This window comes from Cibotium barometz, chromosome 1 (genome assembly GCF_041138505.1).
Source record: "Cibotium barometz isolate CiBa-2024 chromosome 1, ASM4113850v1, whole genome shotgun sequence".
NCBI lineage: Eukaryota > Viridiplantae > Streptophyta > Polypodiopsida > Cyatheales > Cibotiaceae > Cibotium > Cibotium barometz.
In genome coordinates this window covers 34,521,269-34,535,221 of record NC_141046.1, presented here as the reverse complement: position 1 = coordinate 34,535,221, position 13,953 = coordinate 34,521,269, and the positions used below count along the sequence as shown (strand labels likewise).

At 41.7% G+C, this 13,953-nt stretch overlaps 1 protein-coding gene across 1 annotated transcript; it reads left to right on the top strand.

Moving 5' to 3' along the window:
* Window positions 1-984: 984 nt before the first annotated feature.
* On the top strand, window positions 985-2,137 carry LOC147641914 (uncharacterized). The gene is made up of 2 exons (XM_086801055.1): window positions 985-1,798; window positions 1,973-2,137. Exon 1 carries the CDS (start codon window positions 1,041-1,043, stop codon window positions 1,779-1,781), a length of 741 nt encoding a protein of 246 aa, XP_086657181.1. The 5' UTR covers window positions 985-1,040; the 3' UTR covers window positions 1,782-1,798; window positions 1,973-2,137.
* Window positions 2,138-13,953: the final 11,816 nt, after the last annotated feature.

Here is a 13,953-nt window from a genome sequence, read left to right as displayed (position 1 = left end):
CGTGGAGAAAAATGTGGGTGGCTTAAGTGCAAAAAAAGAAAACAGCATTCTAGTGTATTTTTACTGGCCAGAATTAAAAACAAGGTGAGGAATCACGATGGCCTACCTTAAGAATAAGAATGTAGGTAATCGAATGGTTAGACCAATAGCGAAAAGGGAACGTTCAATGAATGAGAGGACTAGATAGTTTTTGAAATTTGGCTATTTAGAGGATGTCAGGCCCATAACTCATGAAAGGCAAAGGTGCATTAACTCATAGAAAGCAACGGTTGAAAAGGGAATGTTCAATGAAACTAGAGGACTAGAGAGAGTTTTTGAAATTTGGCTATTTAGAGGATGTGAGGCATAACTCATGAAAGGCAAACATTAACTCATAGAAAGCAAAGGTGCATTAACTCATAGAAAGCAAAGGTGCATTAACTCATAGAAAGCAATGCTTGATGGGCAGCAAGGCAACCCCTCATACACAATGCTAAGGCCTTTGCCATAGGCAGGCCAAAAACTGGGATTAAAAAAACTGGTTGAGATTTTAAGTAGCCTTTATTTTAAAAGGAATGATTTTTCATATTTTTAGTTGCCAAACCGAGCTTTTGAAACAAAAATAGGTTAGATTTAAGAGTTGTCCTTATTTTGATCTGTTGCTGTTTTGGAGCAGTGCGTGGGAAAAGGTCCTAGTGAATTGATCATTCGTGGACAGTACATAGAACTGCTTTGCAGGTACGCTGAGGATCTTTTTATTTTATTTTTGTATTTCTTTCTTACTTGAAGTACTATTTTGGAAATTGGAGTGGAAGGAAGATCGGGGTCCCACGAAACGGAGGTTGCGGGTCGCGGCGTCAGCAAGAGGATAGGATTGGCAGGGGTAGGGCCCACGTGGGGTAGTGCTGAGTCAATGGACATGCCCCGCCTAATTACAGGCTGGGATGATGTGGAGAAGATACCGATTCTTAAAAAGGGTTGCAGCTGATCTTTCCTCCTCTCGCCGCCCGGTGTTCCTTTTTTTGGTGCCTTCTTCACGTGGTTGTTCTCTGTCTTCTTCCATGGACAGTACAGCGAGCTTGCTCTCCCCTTCCTCATCTTCTACTGCTCCTTTCTCCTTCTCACCTTTGCCTTCGCCTTCGCCTAGGCCTCTCTCTAGTTCCTCAGCCTCCTCTCCTCGTTCCTCTCCTACTTCATCTTCCTTTACATTTTCTCCACGCCCCTTAGTCACTCCTTCTATCAATTGCCCCCATAAAATTGTGACAGGATTCCCAGATTTGAACTTTTCCTCCTCCTCATCTTCAATTTGGAGCTCGCCGAAGCAGCTCAGTGTTCCTCTTCAGCCGGCGCCGGCAGCCAGATCTAGGCCGCCTGCGCTGAACATTTCAAATTACGCAGCCACTACAGCAGAGCCGTCTCAAAAGCAGCAGCAGTGGGCGGCGGCCCCCCACAGAACACACTACACCCTTCTCGGTGTTTCCCACTTGGCTTCCCCTAAAGAGATCCGGTTGGCCTACCGCAAACTCGCCCTCCAACACCACCCTGACGTCTGCCCCCTTCACCAGCTCGACACTTCGACCAAGCTCTTCGCAGAAATCAACGATGCCTATGCCACGCTGGCCGACCCACAGAAGCGAGCCTGCTACGACCTTAAGCTCGCCCTCGAATCTCCCGTCGCCACGTCAGGCCCCGTGCAACAGCACAGCTCCCCCTCGCCTCGTGTGTACACCGACGTGTCGACCGGGCGGGTTTACCCGTCCATGAATTCCTTCTATAGAGAGTGGAGGAGGGCCCACAATTGATTCCACGTGGAATCTAGGTGGCCATCTGCGCACTTTTCTGACGTTTTTTTATGGCTATTGTTTTCCCTTTCATTTCTTGAGGAAGCACTAGCTGCCCATATATTGTAAATAATATGTGATATATATTTCGTTAGATTGGGTTTCAGGACTCATGGATAAGACGTTTGTATGCATTTGTCTTTTCACTTCAGGTCGCTTTTGGAGTTGTTACTCACACACCCTTTAGTTTCTTCCACCCGTTTTAGAGGCAGATCACACGAAGGGCTTCAGGCCACGCAAAGATGACACTTCCAAGAAAAGTAGGTGCACGTTCCACTATGCTATGGCAGTTTTGCAAGGCCGTTTAACAAAAATACTAAGTGGTTTTGTTCATTTTTTTTCAAAAATAAAAAATAAAAAAATTTCATTACTTTTGATGATTTCGTGTTGATTTTTTTTCCACTCACGACCACTTATGGCGATCCTTATGGGAGTAAGTTAAGTTGTGTATGTGAAATTGGATGTGAATGTGTATGTGAAGAATGGATGTGGATGTGTATGATATGATATAATGTGGATAGAATGTATGTGATGGGATGGTGTGATGAGAATGAATGTGATGGATATGAATGAATGAATGTGATGTGGATCGAGATATAAATGAATGAGATGTGGATATGGGTAAATGCGAGTGGATGAGATCTAATGTAGATAAATGAGGAAAGATGTGATGAGATGAAAAATGATGTGATGAGAATAGGAATACATATGAAATAAATGAGGATTGATATGGAACAATGTGGAAAGACGAGAGTTCGTTATAAAGACTATTTATGACCTGCTTTTAAATGATTGTTTTACGTCAAGAATGTTGGGGAAGCATTTTGACCATCTTGTGGATGAGATCATGGAAACCTATGTGATTAAGTTGCAACAGCTGTTGACGGAGAGTCAATAGAGAACGTCTCGCGTAGCAAGGTCGGTCGAGGTCTTGACCAATCTCGGTTCGATTTAAATGGTGAGCTTTCGATACGGTGGATGAGGGACTAAGGAAGCGGCCTATGCGTGAAGCGCTAGGTGACCTGCGAAGGATCCTAGGAGGGTGCTGACCATACAGTGCTCGGGCTCTGGGTCGTCGAAGATACCCACACGTACGTCGTGGAAGATTTGAAACAAGGAGTAAGAGTTGTTTTCTGAATTCGGGCATGGATCTGGTTGATTGACCTTACTGGTCCTCAACGGATGAGTCCATCAACGGATGAGTCCATGGCTCTTTTATATGGATCCGTTGAGGACCTTACTGGTCCTCAACGGATGAGTCCATGGCTCTTTTCTATGGATCCGTTGTTGAGGACCTTATTGGTCCAACGGATGAGTCCATGGCTCTTTTATATGGATCTGTTGGTTGATCTTGTTGATCTTCAACGAAGATTCTATTTTGATTTTTATAAGTGAATATATTGCCGAGACTATGAGCTAAGAACTATCGAAAAGATCCCTGAGTGGACAGGTGGTGAGCGTTCTGGTTGCCAATGATGCCATAGGTACATCGATGAAGGAAAAATTAGAAATTAGAATTCAACCGGATATTTTGGAGGATTATGATCAGTGATACTATAGTTTCATTAAAAGATTATTTTAAAGACAGCTGAATCTGTGAAAAAGACAATTTCATATTGGGTGTATAAGTGGTGTGACTAGTTTTAAGTTTGCATGAATATTTGGCTAAGGGGCCTAGGAACTCTTTTCCCTGGTACCCGGGACAAAATCTAACCAAATTCTTAAATGGATCCCATCACTACAGTGGTTGGGCGGTTGGTTAATCCACGGGACTGGATGGGATTAGGCTGGACTGATGGATCCCTAAAATGAGACTCAATTCTGTTATAGTACGATAGATGAAGTAAATCCCAAAAAAAATTTATTCTATGGAAAAGAATCAATGGCTGTGCCTCTTAATGAGGAAAAAAGCGTTGGTCTCTATGATCCAAGTGCAAGTCATTTCCTTGATCTGACTATGGGACTTACGGGTTCGGTCAGATCAGTTCAGTTAGTTAAGGCTCTTGACTGCGTTAGAGTAAAAATATCCTGGAGGAATCACCCGTGCTTTCCGGGCGAGGGAAGTTTTTCCAGGTTCGATTTTGGAAGAACCGAGGGATTAGTCTTTTGTCTGGATATACGTGGGCGAGGCCCCGAGTGAGGGACTGCTCTGCGCGCAAGAAGTGCTACTTCCGCTGCTAGCACCCCAGAATTCGTTGCATGGTGGGGACAGGGATCTTTCAGGGGCCAAACTAGTGACTCTATATTGCGGGTGATATTTTTCATGTTGATACTATGCTAGTGTATTTTGATGTACTGTGTTTATGCCTTATTACTTAACATGATTTGATTTTGGATTTGGATGGTGTGACTATTAGATTAACTGCATTCACAAGACTTTCAGAAATAAATTCATGGATGCTACCATCGTCATGTAAGACTGTGATTGATTTATCTTTTATCTTACCTTACATTTTCAATAACATGTGTAGAACAAAATGGGTATGTGAGGGTTTAGAATTACCTCCGTGGTTCTAAAGATTGTCATAGTCTGAATAACCCTCTTGCTCGGGCACATAGTCATCATTCATTCACTTCATCGATCATGTTTACTTTAGTTTGTGGTGTGTGTTTCCTCTCTGGATAATTGAGAGCGATATGGCCTTCCTTGTTGCACTTAAAGCATTTGATTCACCATTTTTGGTCGTCTTTATTTGGAAGTATTCTCTTCAGTCTTGGTATTCAAATCATTGTTCTTCTTATTACTGAACCATTTGAAAGTATGTGTTAATCGGACCTTCCTTGGTCTAACTTAACCTTAATTTATCTAGCAATGCAGTGCTAAGTTCATCGACAGTCAGACTTTTAATATGTTTTTCCACTTGATCGAGTTGCTATGCCAGCTTGAGGCTTGTTAAGTAGTAGTTGAGATTATGGAGGAGGAATCATCGATAGAGCGGTTGGGGTAATTCCAACAGTAAAGGTTACTGTCTCTATCATCCTGTCTATCAAGTGGATTCTTGAAGTACAGAGATGTTGTATTTGTGGTTGCTCAAGGGTCCATAGTTTTCACTCTAATTCAAAAAATTTGAGGTGTTGTATGGCATCACCATCACCTATAAATTTCTACATGAGCTTTGTCACATGTGGTTTAGCTTCTGAAACTCTCGGAGGTGGAAGAGCTATACCCAACTCCCTAATAACCCCCTTCCCATTAGCACCTCAATGGAGTCTTCTTGGGTCCTTTTATTTGGCAGTTTAAGGAAGTCAAACCTTTTCTCTAAAGAAGAAACGTTTTCTAATTTGAAGCTTCAAAACGGTTACTTTATTCGAATTTGAATTTTGGAGGGAAAATGGAATTTAAAATCTAGCGAATAAAACCATATCATGTAACATATCTATGGAAAGCTCTTGATGCGTAGATCACGGATCTGTAATCTCCGCTCAAATCGGAGCTTGTATGTAGAAGTTATGGAGGTCCGAAAATTGTAAAATTGCCCCCCCCCCCCCCCCCTCTTTTTGGGGAAAAAAGTGCACCCTTTGACCACTCTTACACCTCTCTTAATCACCCATGGTTTTTGCTTACATGGCGGGCTCCTATTTGTCAAAAAGTTAAACGTTTCCATAACCTCATGGCAAATTAAAGGGCCCAAAAAGACTCCATTGAGTTCCTAATGCTATTCCTTCAGATATTTGGGTGTTATGAGACTGTTACATGTGGGGAGGTCTTACAATTCCTCTTGGTCAGTTTTCTCGAACCGCCCTTATTAAGATTGTTGCACTCCTTCCTCTTCCAAGTCCATCATGGGTGTCTTCATGAGATAGCAACATAGGGTTCACCCCCCCTATATAGATTAGACTTTGTCGTGATATCATGATCATGTATATTTACATTTCTCATATAGTCCACGAATGAGGGGTACCTGCGATGCCAAGTTAGAGTGGATCACCAAGTAAGGAAGGTTGACCACAAGGTCAAGAATGGCATACAAAGTAAATGCAGAGACACAAAAGCACAAGGACCAAAACTTTACACAAGGGGTAAAACACAGAGTGGTCTCGCTGGCTCGTTGCCATCAACCACTCCATGGTTGCAATAGCTACTCATCATCTTCATCATCCTCGTCACATCATCTTCATTATCGTCACTCTACATGTCAAGAAAACAATCAAATATCAATAGCTATCATGTGGCAAGAAAAGATATACTAATATCATGAATTAGAATGTGATCAAACAAAACAATATATCTATACCTCATCATGCAACATGCATTCATTAAGCTCCACACCATTTTCATAGAGCCATTGCCACAAATCAGATACTCAGCCTTTGTTGGTGTGAATGACCAACAACCTCTTTCTACATATCAAGCAAGTGAAGATAATTTTTAACTTAATATATTAAAAACATATTAGACTTGAAATATAAAAGAATTCAACTAGCAACTTTACTCACAAAGTGTGCTATAAATGCCGGCTTTCCTCCTCGCCCAAAGTGGGAAGCACCCCACTTTTGCATCCTTATTTAGCTTGCTTCCGAGTGTTATTCACTTCGAGATGGTTTCTCATGAACCATCTTAAGGACAGGCAAAACATGCATCCGGTTTGCTCGTATGTTCTCATGCACACCTACTCACATGGTTTCTCCTCTTAGATAGGGAGAGCCTCATTATCTCATTTCTTTATACATCTAGCATGTATTGCTTAGACATTTCATTCATCTTTCTCCAACTCTTAAAACAATAGGGGATCTCTAAAGAAACTAAATTCTTTCCATTACTTGCTTCCTATCCACATGGCAAGACAAGTGCTGGGCATAATGGGGAAAGAGCCTCCTTCTTGTTTCTGTCTCTTGAGAGGGCTCACTTAACTTTAATGGATGATACCTATCAAAGGCAAGCATTTCTCGATTTATGTGTTTGAGCTAATTGATTGTAGAGATCTAGTAGAAGACCCACCAAAACACAAAAACCACACCCATTTCCATTACTTCGATGAGAATCCCATCTCTCTCTTACATTATGAGAGGCAGACCCACATCGTCGAAGCGGGGAGGATGCAAGACATGGGAAGCATAAGGAAAGGTAAGCCCGATGCAAGCTTAGGCAAGCCATGGTTCTATTCAAGCCTATATGCAAGCATAGGCATATCTATGCGTATGCACATATCATGCAAGGTGGCTTATAAAAGCCTTATACATCTATGCAAGCATAGGCAAGCTTAAGAGAGCCTCGTGCAAGCATGTAAACTCTATGAGTAGAGAGTATACCTTAAACATAGAAAAAGAGAGCATGTATATATATGCTATATGCATAAGAGAGTATAAGCATTCAGAAAGCTTATACTATCTCCATCCATACATAGCACTCCACATCAAACAACCTTATACACAAGCTTACTGTATTAAGCTTGTGCATAAAGCTTTATGTATTAAGCTTGTGCACTCTGATTTTATATTCACGTGATCACAAAATTTTTTTTGTTAATAACATGTGTTAACATGTTATTAACATGTTCACATGTTAACATGTTCTCAAAAAAGCCGGTGGCAAGCGACCTGGTAACCGGGAAAAATCCCGCCGGGCTTTTGCTATACCCGGCGGGCCCGCCGGGATAAAGCAAAGCCCGGCGGGTCCCTGCGGGGTCGTCATATAGCCCGGCGGGGTACAATTTTCTATATATATGGGCCCGGGGGGCCCTTTGGGATTTCATTGCTGACAGCATACACAGGTAATGAAAACTTGTGTGTGTGTGTGTGTATGTGGGTGTGTTCGTGCGGGCAGCCGCCCACTGTCGCAATGCGCGGCAGGATGTGGGTGGTCCGCCACACGAGGGATGTGTGTGTGGGTGAGTTCGTGCGGGCAGCCGCCCATTGTCGCAATGCGCGGCAGGATTTGGGTGGCCCGCCACACGACTGGTGTGTGTGTAAGGCCATTCTTCGGAATGGTGCTTACCCTGGGGCACTTAGTCGGTAACGCGGCTAGTCTGTGTCCTATGGTAAGTATGGCACGCCGTAGCGGTACTAGTCGGTAACGCGGCAAGCATAGTATCGTTATGGCGATGTCACCTTCCCTTCCCTTCCCTTTGTCAAATGCGGACATATGGTCGGTAACGCGGCCAGTGTATGTTCGTATCCTATTGGTATTCCCATAGAATCGGGCGGCATTTTATCGTTAACACGGCAAGTTGGTGTCGTCCGCTAGTGCATAAAATGTTTTTTGCATATTGCGGCATTTGATCGTTAACGCGGTCGAAAAAGTGTCGTAAATTTGCTTGCGTATTTCGGCATATGATCGTTAACGCGGTCGAATAAATGTCGTAAATTTGTTTGATTTGACTTGTATTGTTTTCATTGTGTTTGACCCATGCGATACTTGGTTGCTAACGCGGCATTAGTATTTCATGGATCAAAGTTTACATCATATTGTCTAAACGTTTTATTTTATAATATCGTGATTCGTAACTCGAAAAATATGAATCTCTCTCTTCTCACCCCCTCTCTCTCTCATGATACACTTCACAACTCTTTCTCTATCTCTCTCATGATTCACTTCACAACACGATAGATGTGTAGATAATGATTTTTTTTTATTTCTCTTAAAATATACATAATTCTTAATAATTTCTTTTTTCTCCCTCTATTTACTTAAAAATTAAAACAATACATTATTTTTCTCTTTAGGAACTCACAAAAACATTAAAAATGTCATCTAATGTTTCTTCTCTCTATCTGTCACAACTCTCTCTTCCTCTCCTCTCTCTCTCTCTCTCTCTCTCATGATACACTTCACAATTCTCTCTCTCTCTCTCTCGCAATGATACACTTCACAACTCTCTCTCTCTCTCTCATGATACACTTCACATCTCTCTCTCTATCACGATAGGTATGTAGATGAGGAGTGCTTTACGATTACAAAACATTATTTTTCTCTCTTTAGGAACTCACAAAACTATAAAAAATGTCATTTAATTTTTCCTCTCTCTATCTGTCATACCTCTCTCTCTTCCTCCCCCTCTCTCTCTCTCTCTCATTCGATAATGTATACACTTCGTAAGTAATAATGCGCTTGTTGCGGTTATCTCACGTTCGATAATGTATTGCATGATGTTGAGTTCAGTAATATTGTTTGATATATTCTGTTTTTGTTTGATCATTGATAAGTAATGATACACTTGTTGCTGTTTTCTCACGTTTGATGATGTATTGGATGATGTTGAGTTCATTAAAATTATTTGATATTCCGTTTTTGTATGAACATTGACGATATTGATATACTTGTTGTTGTTCTCTCACGTTTGCTTGATGTTTATTTCAGTAATGTTTGATATTCTGTTTTTTTGTGTTTAGTGATATTTGCTAGATTTACGAAGACGATCAACATGCTTTCCCCCGAAGAGCGCAAAATCGTTCTGCGAGCAATTCGCATTGAAGCGGTCATCACAGTGTCACAATGTACTGATGATGTCATCAAAAAGATCAATGAGTCTGAGATACTCATGCGAGATCTAATAGACCAAATATGGGAAAATGCACAGCGTCGGCTTCGAAGCGGAGGCAACGCTGAGTTGCTAGATAGACAGAAGATAGCAGATTTCAACCATCAGCACATAACACGAACCATTTTGGGGAGCATGCATGTAGCATGCAGTGATCTTAGAGATGCTGCCCCGCCTGAAGCCAATATGCAACGTCTACAGTTATGGGACGTTGTATGGAGCGAGCAAAGAGCCAAGAGCAAGCGCATGAAGGCGTTGGATGCAGAGTCCCTCCCCAAAAGAGTGCGCATTGCCCAGGACGTCGTTGCAACGTCCAGTCAGGCAGATGCAAGTGGTACAGGTGTCATTAATCGTACCATCTACAATTCTATGTGCACACATCTTATTGGCATCCCGCACGAGGCTCTGTTCGAAGGGCGAACAATAGGCTCCGGTGTTTTTGGAACAGTAAAAGAGTATGCAATTAAAGGTATATCATTTTTACTGGAGCACATCACTTTTTGCGGAAAGCACTACAAAGGAGAAGGCAGCGCGAAGTTCGAGAGCTTCCAGGCAGAGCAGGGTATGCAAGTGCTACATCCATCGATTGTCCGATGCATTGCCTTTACAAAAGAGGCTCCTTGGATCACAATTTTCCCGCACTATAATGGCGGTACTCTTGGTGATACTCTTCTGAAGGTTCCCTTCAGATTCAGTGAGTTCACCAGAGCAATTTTTCGTTTGGATCGAGGATGGAGACAACCCCCGCCTGATAATATCCCTTTAAGTCATCTAGAACTTTCAAAAATAAAACAAATAGTAATAAACATGCCACATATTATGCATGCCCTGGTGGAAGGCCTAGCGGCAGCACATATGGTGGCAGGTATTGTACATACCGACCTACATCCTTTCAATGTAGTGTTGGATTATACAAAAGAGCTAAAGCCACGCATAGGTATTATCGATTGGGGGTTGCTGTTGAGAGCGCCCAAAAAACGGGTGTCTCTCAATTTTGTATTTGAAGCAGACAAGAACCCTGAGAAGGTGGCACAGGCAGTCTCCTACGCAGACAGAGAGCGAAATAAACAGCCGTGGATAGCCCCAGAGCTTTATGATCCATTTTTTGGCAGATGCATACACTCCTGCATCTGATGTTTTTGCCTTGGGATATTTATTACAAACTTTATATGACTTTTGGCAGAACAGTATCAAGAGATTAAGTTTCAGGAATGGCATTTTGTTTCTCTCTTCAAAATTTGATGTGTCCAATGTTTCAAAATTTTGTTTCTCTCTTCATTGAGTCTTTGCAATATCTCTCTCCTCTTATGGTGTTTAAGTTTATGTTTTCTCTTCAAAATTTGATGTGCGAGCATTGTTTGAAGTGTTTTTGGAGTCAAGTGGATATTTCTCATCGAGTCTTTGCAATACATATCTCCTCTCGTGGTGTTTGACTTCAAGATTTTGAGAGTAATGGTCAATTTATCTTACGTTGATCTTTACAGTTCATTAAAATCCTAAAGTCATTTATGTGCAAGCGAACGAGCATCAGGAGTTAGCCAAGAAGGCATACGAGCGAATGAAGGCCCTTGCACATGGCCTGACAGCCCGCGAAGCTACAAGAACAGCATGCAGGTTATCGAAATAGACAAATCCAACTTATGCCCAATGGAAAGACATAAACAAACGCGTAACCACAGAGATGATAAAGGAAATATGGCCATGTCCAGATGGCGAGATTAAGAAGGGAAGATGGAAGATTTCTCGTTGCACTCACAATGATATCAAAACTAATGCCGAGCGCATTTTCTTGGAGGTGTACGGTCGTCCTCTCCATAACGCCGACACTCCACTCTATTTTGCTAAAATGCTATATGCTCAATTTATCCTAGAAACTCCAGTGGACTTCGCCTCCAGAGAGGCCACTGTCAACACCCACGACATACGTGAAGAGACAGTGACATTCACAAGAGAAGAACTTGCTCTCATGGTGGAGGGCGCTGGACTGGAGTTAAACCAGGTCAAAGAAAGCTTAGGGGCACAGCTAGCAGAGAAGGAGAAAGAAGCTGACCGATTAACTCAAGCGTCAACTCCTCCCCCGGCCAATAGAGGGATTCAAGAGCAGCTAACAAAGATCAGCCAAGATGTGCAGAGCATCTCTTCACGTATTGCTCCTGTGCGCCAAGGAAACCACATCTCTCATTTTTTGATACATCCTGATCTTGTGGGAGTTTCTGCTGAGGCTACAAGTTCCTCCACCTCCCAATGTCCTGTATGTTACAAAGTATTCGATGGGTGGAGCGGCCAATATATACTACCATGTGGACACTACTACCACTTAATATGTTTAGTGAGACAAATGCAAAATACTTCCACATGTGCATTGTGCAATGTCCCAATAAATCAAGGTATTTATACAGTGTTCGGCATGGCTAGCGAATATAAACCACCAGGACCTTTAGATGCAACTCCTAGTGCAATTCGCAATTTATTTCAAGATGAGAGCTAAGAAAAACAAATTCTACTTTTGTATTGATAATTTCTCCAAATATGATCATTTGTACAAGTACTTTTTATTAAATTAATGAAGTGACTTCTTCCTCTATGTCAGTATCTTGCTCCAAAATTCTTTCACCGTTTACTCTCTCGTCTGCTAAATTAAGCTCATCTAAGTCAATGTCTAAATTGTCTTCTATCTCAAGGGTGGTGCACAACGTACGTCCAACATCAAAGTTCTCGTCTACTACATCATCACAATTGTACATCCATCTGGGCATATCTTCTTCATACTCTTTGCTTTCAATGTCTCGCAAGATCTTTTCATTGCAGTACATGTAAACAAGTTTATCTGCTCGATCTGCAAGAAGTCGATTGCGAATAGTACTATGAATATATTTATACATGCTCCAGTTTCTTTCTGAGCCTGAGTTTGAAGAGCACTGACTTAGAACCTTCATCGCAAGGTTGCGCAATAAAGCATAATGCTCACCACCATTCATCATCCACCACTTCCATGTAGGTTGCTCTTTAGCCATTTGTTGAACAAGGGAGTTGGAAAATAAACCCTCTTTCAACCGAAATGAGGTCATCTCCTTTATGCACTGTACACGATCATCATCATTATTATAGAAAGTGTTTACCACTTTATAAAAATCTTGCACCACCTCAACGTTGGACATCAAATCCATATTCCAATATTCAGGATCTAACATGTAAGCAGCACTGTGCAGTGGTGAATGCGCTCCAATCCATCTAGCATGAAAGTACTTCAACAGAACTTTTCTTTGTCTACTGGAGAATGGTACACGCCATTGCTTTTCCACCACTGAATGCTCTAATTTCTCATGACACTCCAAACTCCGCTGGACTTCTAGCAACTCGAGAGCTCTACAAGTACTTTGAGGAGAGATATCACGCCCCCAAAACAAGGACTATCTTCCCAAAAGTTGTACGATGGGTGTCGGGCAGTGTAGGCAGTGTTTATATACAGAATAATACCCCGCCGGTGTTCCTTGTTTTTTCCGGCGGGCCCGCCGGGCTTTTATCTTTCCCGGCGGGTCCGTCGGGAAAACTCTGTACCCCGGCGGGCCCGCCGGGAAAGATAGAAGCCCGGAGGTGTTACTGGACTAGTGGGTTCCGGCAGGTCATTTCTCAGGTCATGTGAATATACAATGTGATCACAAGTTTTAATATGTTAACACTAGGTTTTGTTAACGTGACCACGAAATTGTGAAGACGTTAATGAAATCCCTGCTTGTGCATATGGCTTTATGCATAAGGTTTTACTTATAAGATTTTATGCATAAATCCTTAATGCAAAAAGCTTTATGCATAAAACCTTATGTATAAAGCTTTATGCACAAGCTCAATGTATAAAGCCTTATGCATAAAAACATAACGCATAAACCCTTAATGCATAAAGCTTTGTGCATATGGCTTTATGCACAAGGTTAATACATAAAGTCTTATGTACAAGCTTTATGCATAAAAACATAATGCATAAAGCTTTATGCATAAAACCTTATGCACAATATTTATACATGAAGCCTTATGCACAAGTTTTATGCATGAAGCCTTATGCATATGGCTTTATGAAGCCTTATGCATATGGCTTTATGCACAAGCTTAATGCATAAAGCCTTATTTTATAGTGCCACTCATGACACTTATTACAAGCCATCTCTATGTGTAGAGAAGAGATGTTTAGTTAACCCAAAATGGGGTTAAGAAGGACATTGGCATAGGTTTCTTAAAAATCTTGGACAATTTATTCTATACAGGAGAAAGAATCGTATGAATGTGCACATTAAATCGCCTTTGCACGGCATGCAACCTTGAATATACTTGAGTTTGCATTCTGAAGAAATGATTGGTTGCGTTGCTAATCACCTAAATATTATCTTTTTCAGTGAGAAAGGTGGTGAGGCTTATTAGTCTCTATGTGGGCAAGGCAATGCTGCCTCTGTATTATTAGATTTGAGAGCATCAGCAACTCCAATACTCTGTGAGCGTGTATAGTCACAGCATGATAAGCAGCAAATCAAAGATCATCAGCAACTCCAATACTCTGTGAGGGTAGTGGCAAAGTAGTCACAGTATGATAAAGCAGCAAATCACAGTAAAGGCTTTACCTCTCTAGTGGTCACATTGCAGAACAGTAGACAAGAAGGGCATGA